Raw genomic sequence first — 20,209 nt, 5'->3', positions numbered from 1 at the left:
AAAGCCGGCGAGGCAAGTAAGGTGCGGGCAGAAAAGGGAAAAACGGAGGAGAGGCAGGCTCAGAGAAGGAGGTGGGGCTTGCAACTACTCAGGCAAGACAAGGACGCTGCAATGTCACACAAACACTGCAAGTCGCATTCAAGAAACAGCTTCCTGCCTCTGATTTGCACGAACCGTGTTCTGTTTGTGAAGAAAAGCAGCACAAAGAGAAAAAGGCTTAAGAAAATACCACATTTTTCAGCCTTTTGTCTCTTCATGACCTTTTCTACTACGCCATTCATACAGCCAGCCGCCTTACTGAAGGCAGCTCGGCTACCTGCAGACGCTCTCCAGGGTGCTGAATAGTGGGCTAGGAGGAGGGGAGGAAGAGGCTGCTGCGGCGTGGCTGTATTCATTCTTAATAGGCAGCTGTTGGTGGGTATGGAATGAGTTCGTCTGAGGATGAGGGACCGTCACAATCTACTGACAGCTCAACCATTAGTCATTGTCACTCGTCATTTGTATGAAAATACATACATTTAGACTCTGAATTGTTTTAAAGGTGTGAATGGTCATTTGGGACTTGTGATTGATAGTCTGGTGACCAATCCAGGAAGTACCTCACCTCGAACCCAAACTCAGCTAGGATAAGCACAAGATCACCAATCTCCCGAATGAGGATAAGAATTATATAAAAAAAATAGATGGATATACAAATTTCAAGATTCAGTGCATCAATTATAGCTCTGTCATTATGAAAGTACCATGTTTGAAAAAACTGCAGAATACTTCATAACGCGCTATCTCCCGTAGAGGTCAAATGTGACAACCGGCTGTTTTGTTTTTTCGTTCGTGGTCTACAGCTCCATCTGCAGGAGTTTTCTCCCTATCGCACCTGAGGATGACGTTGCCAGCCTCGATGTCCTCGATAGGTGTCGGTGTTGTGCAGCCGCACAGCTTGACGTGACAACAAAGAACTACTGTACAGTTGTCTTTCGAGTTTTCATTCTTACTTTGTTGTCCTTGCGTCTAAACGTCTTTTAAAGCACGTTTCAGGGCTAGAAATTACACTATGATACACTATTATATAAATAATTTGTTTACGCGTGTGTGCATGTGTAGATCAGAATTTATTTGAATTTGACTGACAATTCCTAAATTCTCCAAACCGGTCAGGTGAGCTATCTGCGTTATGCAGGTACGACGGAGGCCGAGAAGGCTCTTAAGTCAGCGCAAGCAGAACGGAAATACATCAAAATAACGATTACCGTTTCACAGAGATGACACGTTCATTCGATGTATTTTATGCAAATGATATCATTGTATATTTGGCGTCCCTTGTCAAATTGTGCAACTGGGCCAAGTCGATTCCGAAACATAAAGTAGCACTGGTATCGTCTCATACGCCAAATTAAATGATGAGCGTGTTTGTCATTTATTTTCAAGCAATACCGGAAGTAAACGTGTTACTCACGGATGACTTGACACTGGCTTGCCTCCCGACCACTAGGAGGAACAAGGGATCCCGGCCAGGTTCCCAGCGTGGACTCGGAGGAGGAGGAAGCGCTCTCTGGTTCTCTTTCCCTTTCGCCCTCCTCACCACAAAAACACACAACACCGGACGGGACGGGAGTAAAAGTACGAGAGTACCCCCCCACCCCCGCTCGTCTTCGACGAGTTACTGTTACATGGGGACACGCCATGACGTCCACAGCGAGCGAAAGGCGGGCGTTTGCTCACAAAATCAACCGGTGAGAAGTTATTGTTTAGCTGTGGTGCCGCCTTGTGAAGCGCTTTTTCTAAGGTGTAGCATAACCAATTTAGCTCATTACTTTAATTAGGCAATTTAATGGAAGAGTGTTTGGAGGTAGTGTTAATTAAAAGGACTTAATAGGCCGTTAAAGTGTTATTAGTGGTGTCTCGCGCGAGTGTCATCCAACTGTACAACTAAAGCTAAGCCGCTAGTGTGACGTCATTTGCTAGTAGCTAATTGTGACAGCGTTGTGTTTTCCCGTTATGCGTGGACAGTCATGACAGCCAGTCATCTTGATATCATTAAAACACTCTGGCAGTGTGTGTTAATCTATTTACAGCTTCAGTTTCCCCATTTGCCAACCGGAGGTTGAGGGGTTTACCTGCAAATCATCTTATCTTCAGTCTTAATTGAAGTGTCTGTGGCTTAACCTTGCAGTCTTTCTACACAACAAAACAGGAAGTGCTACTATTGATCTCACTACTCATTCCTGAGGAGTGTTTATCATTTTGGACCCCATCACATGAATGCATTTTGTGGAGCACTCTGCATAGCAGCACAGAGAGATGTTCCAGTCAGTGTATTGTTTCCATGAAGCTCGTCTCTCCTCGGCTGCACTATTGTGTCTTGCCGGATGCAGGAAAGGGTGGGAAGTTATGTGCTGGCTATTGCCCTTGTGGTCGATAGCTTTTCCCATTTCCTGTTTTAACTTCGAGGTGCTCAGACTGAACAGCAGAAACAAGGCATTCCACAGAATGGGTCTCAGTTTTTTGGGGGGGTCTCTCTGGCTCATGGAATTTGAGTGGTGGGAAAAGATTGGTTAACACATCGACCATATGTATGTAATGATGAGGCCTCGCCATTGCAGCTGTCCGCGTGATACAAACTGCTATTCGGTGACTTTCTAGTTGCAGCTGCTTGGTGTCTTATTGAGGCGGATTGTGGTGGGGTTGTTTTTCCACCCCCCTTCTTAAAGCCTGTCATTTGCTGTTACTCCCTCAAAGAGACGAGCCCGAGCTCCGGCACCGTGCCCGTACGCCAGCTCGACTCTTTTTTTTAAATTATTTTGTAAGAGATGTCCATTGAGAACAGCTGTTGGCTGAGCATCATCTTGACAAAAGTGATGGCATAATACATGGGAAACAGCATCAAAGCTTCCAGAAGAAAGAATTGGAAAGGTCCCTTGGATTAGGATTTGAAAACAAGGAGTTTCAACTTTTGCGGCCTTGGCGCAAAAACGAATGCTGTAATCAATGTTTTGTCTTTTTTTTTTTTTTGGTAGTACAATTAGATTCAATTTAGTTAGCGGTGCTACATCAAATGCCCATACTCAATTAATCATGTAAGGGTATCTTGGCTTTTAATATTTCATTTTTATTGACATATAGCACTTTTGTTGTTGCTGTTGTTGTTTCATCCCTTGTGTTTCTTCTTTGTCAGGACTGTCGCTGCAGAGGTTCGGAAGCAAGTGTCCCGAGAGTACGGCTCACCCCTGATGTCCAAAAAGCGAGGAACTGTGTACCATCCCGTGAGTCACCCCGTATTTAACTTTGTTTACCCCTGGCTCGAAAGCTGCAATTAGTGAGTCAATGGACGGAGCTTTGTTGAAACGGCTTCAAAGAGAAGGACTAAAAAACTGTTACCGCAGTTTGTAGAGCAAAGGTGTCAAACGCAAGGCCCGGGAACCAAATATGGCACGCCACATTATTTTATGTAGCCCGAGAAGACAAATTATGCATTGACTGGGTGTCATTACTAAAATTACAAATTGCCTTCACTTTTTAAAAATAGATATTGCTAGTAATATTTATTACAATTCATCTATTTAAACTATTTGAGCAGTTTTTACTAGTCTGTGATTGGTCAAAAATGAGTTTGACACCCCTGTTGTAGAGGTAGCGTTTTTTTTTTTTTTCCTTCCTCAAAAGAAGGTTATGAATGCACAAGGCTTGTTGTTTAAGATGCCGTGTTTAGATATGTCGTACATGCTCTGATGGAAGGGCGACACATGTTTTCAGACATAGACTCGGTCTGTGAGGGAAAATGGGATAACCCAGAGTCAGTCAAGCATAACTGCGTTCATGTGATTTTAAGACATCTGACTGACTTCTTGTCTTCTTTCCTCTGCAGTTACCCCTGACAGAGGTAGTGGAGCCGGTGGATTTTGAGGAATATGTGAGCAGTCACGCTCCCGGGGTGGAGCTCGGCCCCCTCAGGCAGCTGGTGGAGTTCCCTCAGGACGACCTGGAGCTCCACCACATGGACAAGGAGTGTAACACGCTGGAGCCGCCGCTGCCTGAGGAGGAAGAGTAAGCAAGCCGTCCTTCATGTCGAAACACAATTTTTACGATAGCGCGTGACAAATGTGACGTCGATATTGGAACAAAGCATTTCTCTCTGTGACATTGAAGGATATTAAGGGCACACTCTGCTTAATTATTCATGTGTTTTTTTTTTTCTTCCACAGGGCACTGGATCCCAGAGTGAGAGATGCCTTGGCTGTCTACACAGATGACTGGCTTGTCATTCAGAGAAAGTAACTGCCACATGCACGGGAACCAGTTGAATCCTGTGTTTTAATCGCGTCACCAGTGTAAACTTTGCTTCTGCTCCCCCGTTTTGTTAGATATCAGCACTACAGCACCATGCTCAGCCCGCACAGCTCCGAGCGACAGCGCGAGAGGCAACGAGGTCTGCTCAAACAGAACTTTGAGCTGGATGAAGCCGCTGCCCCCGAGCGCCAAGACGACCAGGTAGCTTCAGACACTTGTCACTTCATGAGGCACACTTGCAGTCTCACGAGATCCAATGCAAGAGCTGTATGGCTTCACAAATATAAGCAAGTTTGGAATGTGCAGGTGTACCTAATGATCTGACACTACATTACGCAATACTACGCATTGGCCACATGAGCTGACGTAAGTCTGGATGAATAAAGGAAAAGAAATTTGAGCCCAAGCACATTGTTCACCTCAGCTTTCAACAGCATCTGGAACGAGTTGTTGAACACATGATGTGTGTGTGTGTGTCCCTCCTTCGTCTCTTTCATCAGGATGACGCAAAGCGGCGGTCCACTTGCATCGACGAGACGCCGCGGGGCAGCTGCGGGTCTAGTATCTTCGACCTGGAGAACTCGGCCCCTGACGTGCTCCTGCCGTCCGTGCTGGAGCGCACAGGGCCCGAGGACATGGACTGTCACAATATAGAGGCTCGCCTGCAGGGTCGCCATAGTGACCTGTTGGGTCTCTACCCGCCCCCCGATGAGGTGTGTGTCATTGTTGACTTCTTGGGTCCAAGCTATTTTCCCAGGATGTGGCCGAGAGAATTTGAAACGTCCTCACTGCATGTTGCGTTTGCTTTCCATTTGCTCCCTTTCTTGCCATCACGCGTTGCCATGACGCTTTTGCTTGTGTGTGTGCGCGTTTTTCTTCCCCCCATATATCCAGGACGAAGCTGTGGAGCGATGCTCTGTCCCCAAAGTGCCCAAAGAACATTGTGGTCAGAGAATCATGGTCAAGTGTCTCTCTCTCAAGTGGGTGATATGTGCAGTCCAGCAATTTTCCCCGTTGGCATTTATTACAGAGACTAACGGTCATCTTTATGGTTTCAGATTTGAGATTGAAATCGAACCGATATTTGGATCGCTCGCCCTGTATGATGTCAAGGAAAAGAAAAAGGTATAATTGTATTGTATCAGTGTAATTGCATTAATTCGGTCAAACGCTGAGCTCATGCAGGCCTTATTGAATTTGGCCCTGCCTTACCTTGTGGCATTTTCTTCCCCCTTTTCCCATCTCTTCCCGCCCCCAACCTTTCCCGTATCGCTCGATTCCCGACAGATTTCCGAGGATTTCTATTTCGACCTGAACTCGGATCAGATGAAAAGCCTGCTGAAGCCCCACACGCCTCACATCGCCATTTCCACTCTGGCGCGCTCGGCCATATTTTCCATCACGTACCCGTCCGCTGATATCTTCTTGGTCATTAAGGTAAAGTGTGTGTGTGTGGGGGGGGGGGGGGGTGTAATTCCGCGGAGTAATGTGAATTAATGCTGACAGTTCTTTCATTGGCTCATGAATGAGCTCATCCGTTCTCTGAAGTGTCTCGTCCAAATGATGCCGAATATGAATGCTTCTGCTCCTGCAGCTCGAAAAGGTTCTCCAGCAAGGAGACATCGGAGAATGCTGCGAACCCTACATGGTCATGAAAGAATCCGACTCTTCTAAGGTAATGTCACAGAGGTCATGACCTGCAGCCGGCACGCACGGGGGATGATCTTACTGTCTTATTGCTCAATTCTGTCCGGGGCAATATTTACCAATCGACTGGCCTTTGCAAACTCTGTTGGCTTTATTTGTTGGATCGCTTTCAATTTTTATGTTACGTAACGGCTACGTCTTTCTGCAAAAAAAAGCACAAGGAGAAGCTGGAGAAACTGCGTCTGCAGGCAGAGCAGTCTTGCAATCGCCTCGGCTGCTTTCGAATGCCTTTCGCCTGGACAGCCATTCACCTTCTCAACATCGTCAGCAGCGTGGGAAGTCTGGACCGCTTGGACCCGGACTCCGACTCTGGTACAGCACCCAGACATGATATGATGAGATCAAATATTCAACATTTGCTATCTTGCATCATCTGGCTTGTCTCTCCCCCTTGCCAGAGCGCAAAGGCCACGGCACGTGGAACGAGAAGAAGAAGCGGGGATATGAGCGGCTGAGTGTCAGCGACGACATGTGTAACTTTGCCACTTTCCGTCCGGCCACGTTGACTGTCACCAACTTTTTCAAACAGGTGCATTAAATACAGTAGTTGGCACAGACAGATGGTTCAGACATTTCAAGGTTATGAACGTCATGTCGCATAATTAATATGAAAGCCCTCTAAGCTTTTCAATTTTGCTTTACAAAACCTGAATTGCTTTTCTTTTTGATAGGAAGGTGACAGACTAAGTGACGAAGATTTATACAAGTTTCTGGCAGACATGCGGCGGCCATCTTCCGTCCTGCGCCGACTAAGGCCTGTCACAGGTGAACTTTAAAGTCGCTTTCAAGCAATTATTCCCTAAATTTATTCAGCGACCGAGATCTCATTTGTCCACGTCGCTCTTTCCCGCTCACAGCTCAGTTGAAAATCGACATCTCCCCGGCGCCGGACTCGCCTCATTACTGCCTGTCACCCGAGCTGCTGCACGTTAAGCCCTACCCGGACTTGCGGGTCCGCCCCACTAAAGAAGTGCTGGAATTTCCTGCTCGTTATGTATATACGCCGCATACCACCTACAGGTGAGCAGTCACAAAGTAGCCCCACCACATTCCCCTTTTCTCTTTAACCAATCAACTCTCTGTGTTCTTGCGTGGGAAGGAAATTCTCAATTTAATGAGCTAATAAAAGTTTTATTTATACCAAAGTAAGTGGAAACGTTTTAAATACAAGGTCTTTAATCATCAACACAGTGCACGAAACGCAATACATAATATGCAACAGCAAACAAATTGATAAGGTGACATTTATAACATTACACTGGTGAAAGGGAGTGCCGTGGGGGTGTTCAGTGCCGATGACGACGATCATCCTTTTGAAATTTCATAGCGCTTCACTGAAGACTGACAATGCCGAGCCCACGCTTGCGTCGCCACTCACCAGCCTCTGCAGTGCGGCGAGTTGCTTGGCGTGCTTGTCAATCTTCTGCTTTTGAAACTGGGTCAAATGCAGCAGACCTTTCAAGATACTGGCATTAAAGGCAGCTCGTTCCTAAAATCGGCGAAGCCCATAAAGATAAGCCTCGCGGTGAGATCCGCCCCACTTAAAAACGCTGTCTGGCAAGTGTGACGGGGAAAGTTCAGCTCACCTGCAGCTCTTTGATGCTCGCGGGGAACGTGCTGTTTAGATAGGCCTCGAAGCTTTTCACTTTGGTCCGAAGCTGCGCCTGCTCCCGCTCGATGTCAGCCAGCCGACCCTCAGCCGTCTTGGCCTGAGTCTCTTGCTGGAACATCTGCTCCTGCCAAAAAAGCATCTTGCACGTATTATCCTCAATCGCTCAAAGCCACTTTGTTGTGTGTGCTCAGTCGTCACATCTAGACTTCTGATTTTCATCTCGAGCGACATGCTGCTCTGCTTTCCGATAACGGGCATTGACTCTAACGACGGCACGCACACAATCTTGTGTTTGCTGACCTGCAGCAGCTCTATCACTTCCTTCATCTGTTTCTCCACCTCGCCAGCCTGCGCCGTCTGCTCGCCGAGCCGCCTGAGAGCGCCCTCGTGCTCCTTCATAGTCAGCAGAATGTTAGCCACCTTGCCCTCGGTGTTTTCGTACACGCTGTTGAGAGACTCGCCCAACTGAAGGACGCCAAATATCAGAACGTTGACGTCCTCCCGCGGGGCCGCTCTGTCCGCATGCTTGACGGGGCGGGCGCGAACTGCGCCGAGTAACGCGGACAAATAAAACAAGCGCAGGCTCCAGATCATCATTTGATAGCAGTCACCCGCAAATTCAAAGGAGATTTATCTTCTCTTTCACTTTGTCAGTCCAAAGGCGCTGTTTTTTTTTTCTCCCGACTGCAATCCAAGTCGCTTAGGGACAATGTCCTGATTTCAAAGTCAGACAACCAGCATAATGAACAATTGAGCATTTGTGGACATATCTCACTGGCATACCGACTGGAGGATGAAGCATGAGGGCAGCTGACGAGCCTTTTATTAGATGTGTACATGCAAGAATTGGTCAAACATTAGCTCGGTTATGGTTCGATCACAGGTCATGACCTTGGTCCTTGTGACCTTCTTTAAAAATGCAATCATTGACATTCTCGAGATGGGTCACAAACATTTGTATCTTCATTTTATTTATTTTTTTGTCACAATAAAGTCGTTTTTTTGTATCAAATACAGACTTAATGTGTCAGTAGTGGGTGAGTAAACATGTTTTGAGGGGGTGGGGCAAAATCAGCTGTTTTAAGATGTGACCTTGAGTTACCTCTAATGTTTGAAGTAGCCTGGCGTAGGGTCACTTTCACCAAGCGCAGTCAGTTCTAGGTCACACTTTTACAGTGTGTTTTTCTGAATGTTATTACATGCATTCACAATGAATGTTTTAAAAACTTTAAATGAAAATCAATTCATATGCCCTCTCTCTGCCTGTCAGGAACCTGCTGTACGTTTACCCACAAAGTCTAAACTTCAGCAGCCGCCAGGGCTCGGTGAGGAACATCGCTGTGAAAGTTCAGTTCATGGCAGCAGAGGACCCCAGCCAAGCTTTGCCGGTGAGTCACCGCCTTTTCCCCGCCACGTGAGAGAATGTAATTCCCTCGGAAAAGAACAGCCGCAGGGCGGTGAAATATTATATAGACGTCTTTTGTGGAAGATCTTCAAAGCGGAGAAAGAGGCTGGGATGAAGGACATTTAGTGAGCCTGTGTGAAGATGGATTAGTTAATTTGACACATAAACTTGAATTTGAACCCCTAAAAAGGAGAGGCTATGTTCCTTCCAAGTATTGCGCAATTTCAAACCTGTGTAAGAAGTAAGAAACTACTTTGTTGATGTTTTAGCGAATGGAGACACCACCTCAAACAACACCCCAAAAAAATAAAAACTTTTCTGACAGGTAACTTGGCGCAAGTATTGTTGTTAAACTGTTTGGCCGATGACGCTGCCTGATGTGTGCCATCTATTGATCTTTTAAAGTTATCTTCTCGTCATCGTGTCTTTGTGCAGGTCATCTTTGGGAAGTCGAGCTGCGCCGAGTTCACCAAAGAGGCTTGCACCCCTATCATCTACCACAACAAGTATGATCCTGTTTCTTCAACATGCCTGCTGGAATTCCCTACAGAGTTCCTTGGCTAAGATGAGTATTTAACTTTTGCCCACCCTCCTCCCTCAGGTCTCCCGAGTTCTACGAGGAGATGAAGCTAAAAATTCCTGCCAACCTCACAGACAACCACCATCTTCTCTTTACCTTCTACCACATCAGCTGCCAACCTAAACAGAACACTCCCCTGGAGACTCCAGTGGGCTACACTGTGAGAAACCTCAACCCACGCTCAGTGCACTGTTTGACAGCTCCCTCTGTAGCCTAACCGCCAGTAAGACACGCATCTCCTTTTTTTTTTTTTTCCGCCCGCAGTGGATCCCTCTAATGCAGCACGGCCGACTGCGCACGGGCTCCTTCAGTTTGCCCGTCTCGGTGGAAAAGCCCCCGGCCAGCTACTCGGTGCTCACCCCCGACGTGAGTGGGCTCGACGTGACAAATGGAAAATGACAGCAAAAGCTCGGCATGCGAGTTGACTGAGTTAAATGGGTCGCGTGTCACCTCGGCAGGTTCAGCTGCCAGGCATGAAGTGGGTGGATAATCACAAAGGTGTGTTCAACGTGGAGGTGACAGCGACGTCTTCAGTGCACACACAGGTACGCCAAAGATATTTGCCAAACCTCAGGGAACCTGTGACAAAATCACTTCATTTCGCCTCCAGATGTCGAGAATTTCTAAAAATATCTCAAGTGTCATACATTCCCCAGGACCCCCACTTGGACAAGTTCTTTACGTTAGTGTACGTGCTGGAGGAGTACTCCTTCCCTTTCCGCCTCAAAGACGTGATCATCACCGAGGCCAACATGGAGGGCGAGCTTAAGGCCAGCATGGCCGCGCTGAGGGGGGCACTGCTGGACACCTGCGTCAGGTTCCTCCACCAGCTGCTCAACAAACTCATTCAGCTCATCGTCTACCCGCCCGTCATCGCGGGGCAAATCGGTGAGCACACGCTAACGTTGGATTCTGGTTCCGCAGCTTTTGTTTCCGTGTGAGTCACGCTTGTGATTTATCACCCCCCCCACGTTCAATATTGTTCTTGGCTCGTTTGCAGTTAATCTTGGCCGCGCCGCCTTTGAAGCCATGGCTCTTTTGGTCAACCAAATCCACAAAAATCTGGAGGGCAACTTGGACCAGCACGGACGCAACAACCTGCTGGCGTCCTACATTCACTACTGCTTCCGTCTGCCAACTGCTGAGCCAACAATTCCGCCGCCAAGTAAGCTGTTGAGTCCAAAGGGGGAAAATAACCTCGTATGATTGGTCGTAATTTTCCGACACGTATTTTTCGCCAGATGCCGGCACCATGTCCTACGAGATGCCGTTGCAGTACGCCACCTTCTCCAGAGCGACGGGCCGGCCGAGCAGCCTTAACTTGGCCCGCTCGAAAAGTATCAGCAACTCCGACCCCGACTTGCCCAGCTCTCCAGTTTCTCCTGACGAAGAAGTGCAAAGGATCATCGGCAGCAAGGTACCCCGCTTTTCATTCAAAGCCTTACTTTCCATTTATTTGTTGTCACATTGTATTTGTTGACATATTTCAAAGAATCCATTTTATATTCGTGTCATGTTTTCAGCACCTTTTTTGTGGAATTATTCCTCCGTTATGCTGCAATTACTGTTCTGTTTTGCCTCAATTCTTTCCAGCAGAGTCAATTAGCAATTATGTTGAATTATGTCATTTAATGTCAATTACGCTTTGTGCTTCTGTGCCTTTTGTGTAGCTCCAATTCTTTGTTTCCCTCTCCCATACTTTGATTTGCTCTCTCTGTTTCCCCCAATTTTGGCTTTGATGGCAGTTCTCCAAACAATTATTTACCGTGCCCTCGCCTCTTGCCACACTGTCTGCGTGTGTCTGCGCGTGTGTATTCTTGTTCAGGGCATTGATCGTTCCCACTCCTGGGTAAACTCTGCTTGTGCCCCCGGGGGCTCCAGATCTGTGCTACGCCGGAACCCCAACTCCAGCTGTGAGCTCAAGCAGGTGCCGAAGCCCTCGCAACCTTCCCACCAGCTTCCATCGCGGTTTAGAGCTGCACGATTTTGAGATCACGAATTATTTAGCCATTAAGAGGGGGATTCTCTCGACAAAACAAAACAAGTGGTCTGATTTAGATTTTTCGTGCAGCCCTTAATCTGGTGGATTATCTCTCAGCAGTCCTTTCCTTTGCTATCTCTGTGCTCCACAGGTTGCTTCTCATTCTGCATGCCGCACCCCCCCCCACCTGCATTTCTCATCATCTGTCGCTTTCCGAACCGCTTTTTGAGTTCTTGCATGCCACACGACGACTGTAGTTCCATTTGTCACTCCCCCCCTTCCCCCCCACGTTGTCCTCATCTGTATGTGTGTGTGTTCACCTCACCATCACGCCGAGTTAGGCAAACGACCGCAGCAACATTCGCATGTCTGCCTTTTTGGACAGCGTGGCCTCATTTTCGGCCCCCGCGAGGCAGATTATGAAAAAGGTAAACCACGTCGACCAAACTAATTCAGCCAGTGTTTTGTGTTTTCATCAACTCTTTGTGTCATTTACAATCGCCTGTTCTAATTCATTGTAGATTTTCTTTGTTTGCATGAATTCCGCCTCATTCGGTTTCAATTTATATGATCTAAAACTTGCCGCGTCTCGGTCCTCGTCTAGCTGCTCCACGAAGAGCTGGCTCTCCAGTGGGTCGTCAGCACTAGCAACGTGAGGGAAGCGGCGCTGCAGCAGGCCTGGTTCTTCTTTCAGATCATGGTTGGCGAACATTTGGGATCGGGTTCTTCCCACAGAAGGAAGGCGATGTTATCACAAAGCTTCTGTTGTTTGCAGGTGAAAAGCATGGCCCAACACTTGTTCCTCACCTCAAAAGTGGACGTCCCCCGACGTCAGCGCTTCCCGGACCGCTTTGTGGACGACATTGCCGCGCTTGTTTGTGCCATCAGTTCGGACATTGCCAGCAGATACCACAAGGTAGGTTCCATTAAATAAATCTAGAAAATTTAACTAAGAAAGACTCTTTTTCTTTATTTTTTTTTCTTTATGACCAGTCTGTCCTCTTTTTGCACACTTAGGATGTGGAGCTCGTGGAGAGGTTAAACAGCAGCCTGGCTTTCTTCCTCAATGACCTGCTGTCTCTCATGGACCGAGGCTTCGTGTTCAACCTCATCCGCGCCTACTACAAGCAGGTAAAAGTTGCGCGTTGCTCTGGGATTTCAATACGGATGCTCCCATGCCTTCACTTTTGAAACAACCTTGTGTCTCAGATTGGCAACAAGTTCCACATGACGCCGAACCCGAGCACTCTGAACGCTCTACGGATGGACTTCATCCGCATTGTTTGCAGTCACGAGCACTACGTCGTCCTCAACCTGCCCTGCTCAACTCTCAGCCCTCCGGCGTCGCCTTCCCCCTCCACGTCCTCCACCACCTCACAGGTATTTCAATTAGCATCTAATTCTAATGTAGGATCAAAATGTCTGCGTTGACAAATGTCAATGTTCTGAAACTGTGACAGATTGGATGGAGCTCCACATCCTTAAGTGCGTATGAAGTGAATCGGTCACATTTGCTCTCCTCTCCTTCTTGTCTGTGTAGGGTTCAGCATTTTCCAGTGTGGCGCAAGACCAAGGCGTGGCGACTATGTTTGAGCTCTCTGTCCCATTTCGGCAACAGCACTTCCTCTCTGGCCTGCTCCTTTCCGAGCTGTCGCTCATACTTGATCCCGAAGGAGAAGGGTAACCTGTGATTTTATGTGCAGTTATTATTAATGTTGCGTTTGAATCTTACGTATGTTTTTTTTTGTTTTTTTTACCCCCTGCAGAGTTTTTTTCCTTCATAAAAAAGCCATCAGCGCAGTTCACGCCCTGCTGTGCAGCCACGATTGCGATCCTCGCTACGGCGACCCTCAAGTCCGAGCCCACGTCGCTCAGCTGTACTTGCCCCTCCTCCCCATCGTCACCGAGGCCCTGTATCAGCTTCATGACTTTTCTGGTCAGCAATCGCTTTGTTGCAGACCTGTTCAAAATGCCCACCTCCTGGAGATTCACGAGCTTTATTGTCGGCACTACGGCACCTGAGAGAGCATCTCTTATTTCGTTGCAGACTCCACGCCGTCTCGAGTCCGCCACGCCCACGCCGACATTGCTGACCTCGACGGCACTATCAGTCAGTCTGTTGCCATGGCGATTGCCGGCTCCCCGTTGCCGCATGCCAAGGTTAACCCATTTGCAATTCCCACAGTGGTGAGGCTACACTACAGACATTGTTTTTAAAACCACACGTTTATTCTTTGCACGCGCTTCTTTGTTGATGTTTTTACTCGAGTTTGTTTACTACTCTGTGTGTGTCCTCATCAGGCCGGGCGCCAGGGCAGCTCTCTGTCTGCCGAGTGCAGCCGAACTCTGCTGGTGTGCTTCCTTTGGGTGCTGAAAAACGCCGACGCCTCCCTACTGGAGCGCTGGGTGTCGGATCTGTCGGTGCAGCAAATCAACCGCCTGCTGGATCTGCTACATCTCTGCATCTCCTGCTTTGAATACAAGGTTACAAAAAGCGGACTTCTAAAGCAACCACGTCATCCATATGCTTAAGTTCTCCGATGGCTCGTGCGCAGGGTAAGAAGTCTCTGGAGAGGATCAACAGCTTGACGTTTAAGAAGTCTCAGGACATGAAGGCCCGTCTGGAGGAGGCCATTCTCGGTACCATCGGCGCTCGTCAGGAAATGGTGCGCCGTTGCCGAGGTAAAAGATAGCGCAGTAGTGTACGCGTAACTGTCAGGAGTGTTTATGAAGTGTGTTGGAAATTGCGACGTCTTTACATGTGTAGAGAGGAGCCCCTATGGTAGCCAGGAGAACGTGAGGTGGAAAAAGAACGTCACTCACTGGAGACAAAACACAGACAGGGTTGATAAGTATGTTTGTTCTTCTTAAGGACAAATTACAACAAGCATCTGCATATTTGTCGTTCGGCATTCATGTATTTTAGAAATTTTCCTCTGGCTAATTATTTGTAACCTCAAATCAGGACTAAGACTGAAATGGAGCAGGAGTCTGTAGTGGATGGAAATCTTTCTACAGAGGCGTCTCTGGTGGTATTGGATACTCTGGAGATAGTAGTCAAGGTAAATTGATCTTCAATTAATCTTTAACTTTACATTATGATTGTTTTCACGTCTTTTATTTTTACAGACTGTGGTGGCTTCAGAGCTGAAGGAGAGCGTGTTAGGCGGCGTGCTTAGAGTTCTGCTCCACAGCATGGCAGGCAACCAGAGCGCCCTCTTCCTGCAGCACTGCTTCACAACACAGAGAGCGCTTGTCTTTAAAGTATGTGCAGCCTTAGTTGGGAATAAAATCAAATCTTTTAAATTTAGGTGTGTTTCTGTCTGCGTAGTACATTGTAGCAAACAACAGTGTTGGTTTGTGTTAAGTTTCCAGAGATGCTGTTTGAAGAGGACACTGAGCTTTGTGCTGACCTGTGCCTGCGTCTGCTGCGCCACTGCAGCAGTAGCATCGCGTCTGTCAGAAGTCACGCCTCTGCTTCACTTTATCTGCTCATGAGGCAAAATTTTGAGATAGGAAATGTAAGTATCGATGCATCCTAAGACCGAAAGCTGATAACGCAAGCATTTATGCAGAGAGCTTGTGTCTTCTCTGTCTTTGGAGCAGAATTTTGCCCGAGTTAAGATGCAGGTCACAATGTCGCTGTCCTCGTTGGTGGGGACCTCACAGACCTTTAATGAAGAACACCTCCGCCGGTCCCTCAAGACCATCCTGACTTACGCCAAGGAGGATGAAGAGCTGCGTGACACCCCCTTCCCAGATCAGGTATGTATAGAAAGTCTTTTTTTTTTTCAGCGTGCTGCATCCCTTGACATAGAACAACATCACATTAATTGTGCTCGTTTTTGCAGGTTCAGGATCTGGTGTTCAACCTGCACATGATTCTCACCGATACTGTGAAGATGAAGGAGCATCAGCAAGATCCTGAAATGCTCATTGACCTGATGTACAGGTAATGGAATACATGTCCAACTCAGATATTTGTACTCCTCCAGGGGTTAATTTTACTCTCGATCACATCAGGATTGCAAAGGGCTACCAAAACTCCCCAGACCTTCGCCTCACGTGGCTTCAGAACATGGCGGGCAAGCACTCCGAGAGAGGGAACCACGCCGAGGCGGCCCACTGTCTCGTCCACAGCGCTGCGCTGGTGGCCGAATACCTCAACATGTTGGAGGACTGCCGCTACTTGCCAATCGGCTGTGTCACTTTTCAAGTAAGTGAGATAATTGTGCCCCCCCAAAAGCAAAGCTGGATCTAATTTGATGTCCTCCCCTCCAACACACAGAATATTTCCTCCAATGTCCTGGAGGAGTCAGCTGTATCAGATGATGTCCTATCACCAGAGGAGGAGGGTATTTGTGCTGGAAAGTACTTCAGTGAATCGGGCCTGGTGGGCCTCCTGGAGCAAGCAGCTGCTTCTTTTAACATGGTGCGACCATCATTTTCCAAGGACATGCTGGCTGGCCAGGCTGTGTTAACACAACACATGGCCGCATATTAATGCGGCCAAAGGGCAGCATGTGTGCAAGCGTGAATTTCCTTTTGTGCTTTGAAATCCAGGCCGCCATGTACGAAGCCATAAATGAGGTGTACAAGATTCTTCTGCCCATCCACGAAGCCAACCGAGACTTCAAAAAGCTGGCCTCGGTCCACGGAAAGCTGCAAGATGCCTTCAACAAAGTCTACAACCAAGTAAGCTGTAGCATCACTTTGGAAAAAAAACAACCAAAAAATCATTATCAATTCTGTTGACATTTGTTTTCTTTTTGATCTCTCTTACAGAGTTCAGGGTGGGAGGTAATGCCTTCATTTAAAACTTCTTTATATCGACAATATGAGTGCTTGATGTGTAAAAATGCTCTGCTCATTTATTTTGTATTGACAATTTTCTCTCTTGGTCATTCATTGCTTCATCACGTTCCGCCAACTGTATGATTGACTGGTGAGTTACATAAGATTTATTATTGAGCTTATTGTTACAAAAATATAAGAGATTTCCAAATAAATACGACTCATTGCCTTCCGAATACCCCCAGTTTTCAGAGAATGTTCGGCACCTACTTCCGAGTGGGTTTCTACGGCTCTCGATTTGGGGACCTAGATGAGCAGGAATTTGTCTACAAAGAGCCATCAATTACCAAGCTGGCTGAGATCTCCCATAGACTTGAGGCACGTCTATTGATCATTCATGAAAACAATCAAAATGATATTATGGATGCTCAACATTAATACCTTTGGTACGCAGGAGTTCTACTCGGAGCAATTTGGGGACGAGCTGGTCGAAATAATCAAGGACTCCAACCCTGTGGACAAAAGCAAACTGAATCCCAACAAGGTAACACGGGTTGCTAATAAGGGGCTTTAGCTCAGTACTTAATTTAAACTCATAGATAATATATATTCAGGACACAAATTAATTCATGTATTTATTTGTTGCTTACTGCATATTCAGCAGCTTCGATAAATTTGGTTATTACATAATATATTCACAAAGGTTGAATTGACTGGACCTAAGTCCACATAGATCACCATGACCTGGATGACTGAGATTTTTCACAGACATTACATAAGAAACAATAATTAAAATAATTGGGATTGCCCTTCTAAAATAAAATAATTCACAAGCCATCTTAAATTGTATAAAATATGTGTCTACTGTAGTTTATTTCTACTGTTATTGTGTCCAAACTTTTACTGGGTCAAAGGTCACGGGTGTCAAGTTTAATCTTCAAACAGCCTTAAAATGAATTATTCTGGAATGTGGTAGGACAGCAGGAGTTTAAGTTTAATGTAAACTATTTTATCTCCGTACAGCGGTCAAATATTCTCAAACGTGCGATCAATCACTGTCTTCCGTTCAGGCCTACCTCCAAATCACCTACGTGGAGCCGTTCTTCGACACCTACGAGCTGAAGGAAAGGATCACCTACTTTGACAAGAACTACAACCTGCGTACCTTCATGTACTGCACGCCCTTCACGCTGGACGGCCGTGCCCACGGAGACCTGCACGAGCAGTACAAGCGCAAAACCATCCTGACGACGTCGCACGCATTCCCATACATCAAAACACGCGTCAACGTCACTCACAAGGAGGAGGTAGGTGCCAGTTAGTACACTCGGCCTTTATTTCTATATTTTTTTTTACAATATTTTGTTTTTTCCAGATTATTCTGGTGCCCATCGAGGTCGCCATTGAGGACATGCAGAAGAAGACGCAGGAGTTGGCCTTTGCCACAAATCAAGACCCGGCTGACTCCAAGATGCTGCAGATGGTGCTGCAGGGCTGCGTGGGCACCACCGTCAACCAGGTGAGCCGTCACTGGCTATTGTGTTAGTGTCAAATGGAGTGTAAATCCCCCCCCCCCTTATCCATGTGAGGCTCTGTGCATTCCTTAGCATATAAGTAACCCCCTCCCCCCAACCCCCCTTTCTTTTCACAGGGCCCCCTGGAGGTGGCGCAGGTCTTTCTCACTGACATTCCCGACGACCCCAAGCTTTTTCGCCATCACAACAAATTGCGCTTATGCTTTAAAGATTTTGCCAAGAGGTGATGACGTGCGCCATAATCCTGCCTGATGTGCCTTGTTAAAGGCAAACACACTTAAGTGGCTCTTCTCCTCCTTTGCGTGCAGGTGCGAGGACGCTCTGAGGAGGAACAAGGCTCTAATTGGGCCCGATCAAAAGGAATACCACCGAGAGCTGGAGAGGAACTACAATAAACTCAAAGAAGCGTTGGGTCCTCTCATCAACCACAAGATCCCACAGCTGTACCGGACCCTGCCGACTCTGGCTACACAAACACAGCGGTAACATGAGACATTAAACAAACACGCACACACACTCATGTCACGCCTCCACATTGACACATACACACACAAACAAAATAAGATCATGTCGCTTTTCCAACAAAGCAAAGCAACACTTGAGAAGGAGAGCCTGAATGTATCAGGAAATGAAAACTCGCATGATGCAACAATGTTGACATGTTTTTGTCATTGTATGATGCAGATAGAACAAAATGGCGGAGGCTTTCTGAATTTTGCAGGTCATTTTTCAGGAACAAAAACAGCCTCTTTCTCTTTCAGGAACTCCTACAATCGCTCTAGCCTCCGAAGAGTCGAGGGCTGATGCCAATTTGACTGACAGCTTCGCCACCTGCCCTGTCCCAACAGCAACTGTCACAGGCACACACAATGTCGATGTGTTACTACACACACACGCTCGACACCCTGTCGTGCGATAATCACCCGCCCCCTACGTCTTTATCATACACACATCACTCCGAGCCTCCCTGCTGCCACTCTCACACCTCATCTGTTTATACTGGAAGGTTATCTGCACTGCAAACATTTTTTTTTTTCTTCTAAAGGCGCGACTGTGGCACCATTCTCACGCTTCAACAGGCGCCTGCACAGAAACCAAAAAAGACGCTTTGGACAAAGTCTTAACAGAACCAATTTTTATCTTTTGGATCTAGATGTGTTTAGACTCCAAACTGGTTGGGTTTCTCATTTTCGTTTTATTTGCTTTGTTTTGCTGCCTTGTTGAGACATCGTTGGGAATCACCGCCGGTGGCCCAAGACTTTCAATTATGATCTTCCCAGGAGTTTTCTCTTGCCGTCAACACACCAAATTAACTGACATTCCGCCGTCCTCACCCCCCTATTGCAGGAATTTAATTTGCACTGTTGATTGGAGGTGAGTTTTCTTTCAGGCCTCAGGTCCCCGGTCGGACTCCTGCCGGGGGTTAATGATGTTGAAAGTCAGACGCCCTGCTACAAAACGCACTGCACTGCCTCAGCAAATCTGTCCAAACTGTGACTTTAACCAGGTCCCTGCATCCACTCTGTGATGTCACAGCATTTGAGCTCCTCTGAATGAACTGATATTGTTTTTACTACTACTGTCACAATTATCTTGCACTATTGTAAACTCACACTGTTGTAGAAATATTAGTGCTTTTCTTGTTTTACCAAGACTCCGTTGTTGTTTTTTTACCTCTTCGATAAATGTTTTATTTATTTACGTGAGCTTTTTCTATTACTGTCTTCTATTAAATTACTTTTCCTACAATTTAATGGCTTAAGGCTTAAATATTGTTACAGGATGAGTATATATATGTGCTGTTTTTTGCACTTGTATTTATATTTGAGTTCAGTTATAGTGCTGGTTGTATATTTTCCATTTGATTCTTTATAGGGTAGTCAAAATGAAAGTTTGACACATTCTTTAGTGCAAGTACTGTATACACATTTAATAGTATCTCTTGACTAATTAGAAGACTTGTAAAATAAATAACCCCTGGTGGGGGGGAAAGCACATCTCATTAATGTCCAGCAGGGGTTTCTCCATAAAAAGTAATGCATTTTATGGAAGAAAACAGGACAAAGGCATTTGGAACCCAATTATAACTCCCTGTTGAGTATGAGAACTGATGTTTTTTTTTTTTTTTTATGTGATGAAAACAACGCTTACTTAACTGTACTAATTGATCAAATTCCCTTGTTCTTCTGCAAGAATAAAATGAGAGCATCAAGCCGTTGTTGCAAAAGGATGTTTATTTTGAGTGGTAAATAAATTTAAGCCGTAGTAGTTATATTTATTTGAAGAAAAAAAAATGTTTGTACTTGCAGGA

The 20,209-nt window shown here is 46.5% G+C and overlaps 2 protein-coding genes across 9 annotated transcripts; one reads left to right on the top strand and one right to left on the bottom strand.

Annotated features, from left to right (window-relative positions):
* The first annotated feature begins 1,478 nt into the window (after positions 1–1,478).
* On the top strand, positions 1,479–20,110 carry LOC119125808 (dedicator of cytokinesis protein 7-like). 5 transcript variants are annotated; one of them, XM_037256670.1, is made up of 50 exons: positions 1,483–1,730; positions 3,173–3,260; positions 3,863–4,041; positions 4,200–4,268; positions 4,359–4,485; positions 4,785–4,997; positions 5,179–5,264; positions 5,343–5,409; positions 5,572–5,721; positions 5,879–5,959; positions 6,147–6,303; positions 6,390–6,520; positions 6,663–6,756; positions 6,849–7,011; positions 8,874–8,991; positions 9,444–9,514; positions 9,610–9,748; positions 9,853–9,954; positions 10,047–10,133; positions 10,245–10,476; positions 10,589–10,753; positions 10,830–11,005; positions 11,414–11,515; positions 11,911–11,997; positions 12,174–12,269; positions 12,345–12,485; positions 12,587–12,700; positions 12,779–12,949; positions 13,110–13,249; positions 13,336–13,505; positions 13,617–13,729; positions 13,871–14,053; positions 14,125–14,251; positions 14,337–14,421; positions 14,535–14,631; positions 14,699–14,833; positions 14,938–15,090; positions 15,176–15,334; positions 15,421–15,521; positions 15,593–15,785; positions 15,858–16,001; positions 16,133–16,264; positions 16,355–16,369; positions 16,616–16,741; positions 16,818–16,907; positions 17,434–17,670; positions 17,739–17,882; positions 18,015–18,121; positions 18,207–18,380; positions 18,660–20,110. In XM_037256670.1, the coding sequence occupies exons 1-50, from the start codon at positions 1,681–1,683 to the stop codon at positions 18,700–18,702; spliced, it is 6,324 nt and encodes a 2,107-aa protein (XP_037112565.1). In that variant the 5' UTR covers positions 1,483–1,680; the 3' UTR covers positions 18,703–20,110. The 5 variants fall into 5 exon arrangements, with proteins under 5 accessions (XP_037112569.1, XP_037112565.1, XP_037112564.1 ...); XM_037256669.1 differs by having other exon boundaries at positions 13,617–13,756; XM_037256673.1 differs by lacking the exon at positions 11,414–11,515 and having other exon boundaries at positions 1,484–1,730; positions 13,617–13,756.
* LOC119125919 (angiopoietin-like protein 8) lies at positions 7,123–8,385 on the bottom strand. 4 transcript variants are annotated; one of them, XM_037256897.1, is made up of 3 exons: positions 7,904–8,385; positions 7,578–7,721; positions 7,123–7,480 (listed from the first exon to the last, which is right to left on the bottom strand). In XM_037256897.1, exons 1-3 carry the CDS (start codon positions 8,198–8,200, stop codon positions 7,313–7,315), a joined length of 609 nt encoding a protein of 202 aa, XP_037112792.1. In that variant the 5' UTR covers positions 8,201–8,385; the 3' UTR covers positions 7,123–7,312. The 4 variants fall into 4 exon arrangements, with proteins under 4 accessions (XP_037112792.1, XP_037112790.1, XP_037112793.1 ...); XM_037256895.1 differs by having other exon boundaries at positions 7,126–7,480; positions 7,578–7,727; XM_037256898.1 differs by having other exon boundaries at positions 7,126–7,426; positions 7,578–7,727.
* Positions 20,111–20,209: the final 99 nt, after the last annotated feature.

Source organism: Syngnathus acus, chromosome 8 (genome assembly GCF_901709675.1).
Source record: "Syngnathus acus chromosome 8, fSynAcu1.2, whole genome shotgun sequence".
NCBI lineage: Eukaryota > Metazoa > Chordata > Actinopteri > Syngnathiformes > Syngnathidae > Syngnathus > Syngnathus acus.
This window is presented reverse-complemented; position numbering and strand designations above follow the sequence as displayed.